The sequence below is a fragment of the Montipora capricornis genome, chromosome 10 (genome assembly GCF_036669925.1).
Source record: "Montipora capricornis isolate CH-2021 chromosome 10, ASM3666992v2, whole genome shotgun sequence".
NCBI classification, from domain to species: Eukaryota; Metazoa; Cnidaria; class Anthozoa; order Scleractinia; family Acroporidae; genus Montipora; species Montipora capricornis.
The window spans coordinates 54,240,534-54,244,056 of NC_090892.1; the positions used below are offsets into that span (position 1 = coordinate 54,240,534).

Consider the following 3,523-nt stretch of genomic DNA (forward strand, 5'->3'; position numbering starts at 1 on the left):
CTAGCCGAAACGATGTTCCGTTGACGTTAACACTTTTATCGCCTTTGCGGTTTTCATAAACAAGCGTTCGTACGGACGATCGTCTGGACATTCTGTTGGGGTAGTGACCGGAGGTTTTGTACCAGAAAAATTGCTGTCAATACTTTGGAAACTCGGCTGGCTCGGCATGAACTTCCCAGCCGCCTTTTCGAGCTTGCCACGTGGGTCTCCAATGTCACTTGTTGCATCATCCTCGCTGCCATCACTCGGACTCGGTAATTGCTGTTTCTGTTTATTTCTCGAACTCGATTCATTGGAATCTGTGCAGGTTCGCCAGGTATCTTCCCCTAAAACCTCAAGATTAGAATATCTCGTGCTTGCTTCAGCCTCCTGCCACACTTTTCGATGCCCCCGTATCTGCATTTTTGAGACAAAGTTAAAGTATCCTTGGCAACCTCGTTCGTGTTTTCTATCTTTTCTGGTTGCAAAGTATTCCCACGGACCCTTTGCAAATGACCTTTAAAGAAGAATTCGGGCTTACACGTTTGACATATTGTTTATATACCTTTCTAAGCTCGTTCTCACTATTTGCTGTCCTTTGACTGTCGCTTAGATCTATTACCTTGAAGCCGGAGGTTATCCTTGCCAGATCGCTCCGTAATGATGGAAATTCTGAATATGCTCGAAGCAATCAGGCACGAAGTCGTGGAATCAAATCTTCGTATTTCTTTTCCACAACAAGGTCGCCCCTTGTGCTTGGTGCTTCAGCAGTGCATTGCTGATCTTCTCAGATGCTTTCTCCTATAGTCGGTTCTGAACGGAATGACAACGTGCGGAAAGCGTTCTTCATTCTTTGAATTTGCGCTCTGCGTCGACATTCCTCAAACTGTGAAGCGTCTCGTTTGCGCGGCGTCAATGGCCCGCGATTGACGCTAAACATACAGTCCATTTCTTCGGCGAGCTCTCTCTTAAGGACGTTCGCGCCAAAATCTCCCACGGTGAGATTTTCTTCATTTCTCGCCTAGAGTTAGGTCATAAGTACTTATTCCAAAACGAAAAAAAAAAATGGGGGTCACCGACTTTGTTTCGGAGAAAATGGCAGTGGAAAAATGCCTTAATTTCGAGAAATCGGTCATAATAGCGAGATGTAGGCTCATCTGCTCATCCATCGAAAATCATAAAAAATAAACTGTTAGAGTGAACAGTTTCCGTGCATACAGGTTTTTAGGAGTGAGATTTTTAGATAATTGTTATGCCGCTAGGCATGTGATAAACAGTAGAGTTCATCCTCGACGGAGCGTTTGTCGTAAGCTCTATCCGTTGCAACCACTACCAGAATTCGATGGCACGAGGGAAAGAAAATGTTACGAGTGAGAGGGAATTTTTTCATTTCATCAGATTTTGTAGATAGTACAGTAAAATTAAGTGATTCATTTATTAAAAAAAAATAGGGGTCACCGATGATCTGAACGAGGAAAATCGATGTGATTTTGTAAAGCTCTTGGAAAAGTTCGTTTGTCACGCTTTTGCGTGACCTGTCGGGCAAGGACTGGAACCCAAGAGAGGAATCGATCGTTGAAGAGATGAAAGGTTTTTACCGAAAAAAAAAAAACCTTTCTCGAGCATAGCAACGAAGTTTTAAGCAGGGGTCCATCTTCATTTGTGTTGGTGTTTTTGTATAATTCTCTCCATTGCCGTCATGCTCATCTTCTGGAGTGTGGTTTTTTTGTGAACTTCAATCGCTGATATGTTTTCCACGCAGGTCCGCCACTATTCAAGCGGACGAGGCCGTGAAAAATACTGCTCAATTTTCACGAAAGTAAAGGAAAAGAACTTTAAAACATGCATTTCACTTTGAACTTAAGTTCGGAGGGGCAATAAAAAACATTAAAAAGAAACAGCCCCATTAAATGTACGCAACGGTGTTTCGTCGTCGAGGTTTCCAAACTTTCAGCCACTAGTCTACTCGATCAGCTACCTTTTTCCAGAAGCTTTTCCATTCCTCCCGCTCACTTCTCTTTGAAGTTTCAATGATGATTCGGAAATAAACTGTTGCCATTCTTTTGCCGGCCTGGAATTTTTTCCTCGGCGGTTTTTGGTCGGCCATGTTATTTTAATCTGATGCTTGAAAATTTTGTATGAAAGTCAAGTAGACTAGCGCACGAGACTGAATAAACATCGCGAATATCCAGTGGTGCAGTAGTCTACTTGACTTTCATAAATATTTGAAATCAATTTTGACTGATCACTATGCTTCTCTGCACAACGCTGTTGCAGACTTATCTGCCACTGTTTTTGTAGCCTGAATTTCAGCCGCCTCCTCCGCTCGCTAAGTGAGTGAACTTAGCGAGCGAAGGAGGCGGCTGAAATTCAGGCTACGGTTTTTGCAAATGTTTTAAAACCTCAACTTCACTAATGCTCGAAGTAATGCGTGACATATTACAGTCGCGTTACCTGCGCAGTACGGTTGCGCACACAATTAGCGCGAACTTCCTTAAGACGCTTTTTTGTGAAATTTGAACGAACTCGAAGCCATCTTACACCTCGAACTCATCAATTTAAATGGAGCCCCCTTCTTGAAATCCCTACTTTTCGAACGCGAATATTGTGTATTTTAAGCGAATTGGTGATTACAACAGGCGATTTTGTCATTAAGTAAACAAGACGAAAAGTAAACTTCCTTTACATTGATAATTTGACAAGAGATTCCGTGTAAATTACGAGATCAGTGTGTCAATTTTTTCTTAGCTCAAGGTGCTTCAACCAAAATTTGCAGTATTGTCTTAATTATTGGGGAGGGTGTGTGGGTAAAAGGATGTGGGGGGGGGGGGGGTTCCTTGATTTTGAAACTAAACAAACGTTTCTTTTCCTTATTGTGTCCGAAATATGTGAGGTACGTACAGATGGTTTCGACTCGAAAAGAAATATCTACTAGCCGGTTTGCAGTGCCTAAAATACATCAAATGACTAAATGTAATATGAAATTCATTTATCCTTTTATAATCACTTCGGCTTTCAGGCAAGTTAAAGGGAATCGTTTGAGACATTGTATCTGATGCAGTTTCCGAAATTAGGCAGGAAAGAGGTATTTTTGGATGGCACAATAAAGTGCTGAATGTCCAGAATCTTTTCGTCTTATATGCAGTTTTACCTGTTTTGACCGATATTTCTTGCGTCTTTTAGGCGACCAGAAATAACTCCGCATCGGTTTGGATCAAACCTCGAGCTCGAGCTAGAAATCTCGACCTAAGCAGAAGATCGTTAATGGTAATACGTACAAGCGTCACCATTACCTACAATGAAATATGGTTATAGTCTGTTCTCGATATTAAAAATTGTTGCAATAAACGGAAAACCGACATATTTCTTGTTTCTTTTTTCCAACGTGGTTCTTTACACCGTAGACTCCTAAATCTGTGGGCAATGCGTTGAGGTTCCTGTGGGTTGAAAAAATACAATAATTACAACAAAAAAAAAGAATCAGCTCCAATTGAACTAATTCCAAAGCATGTTACTTGTTCGTTTACAAGTAGCTAAATTAATT

At 41.3% G+C, this 3,523-nt stretch overlaps 1 protein-coding gene across 1 annotated transcript in view; it reads right to left on the reverse strand.

Moving 5' to 3' along the window:
• The window catches only part of LOC138021025 (uncharacterized), a 6,279-nt gene continuing 2,756 nt past the window's right edge, over nucleotides 1-3,523 (reverse strand). Inside the window, exons 3-4 of the mRNA XM_068867903.1 lie at nucleotides 3,131-3,225; nucleotides 1-496 (exon numbers count right to left, since the gene is read on the reverse strand). Coding sequence (XP_068724004.1) covers nucleotides 1-496; nucleotides 3,131-3,225 — 591 coding nt within the window. The remainder of the gene's footprint in view (nucleotides 497-3,130; nucleotides 3,226-3,523) is intronic.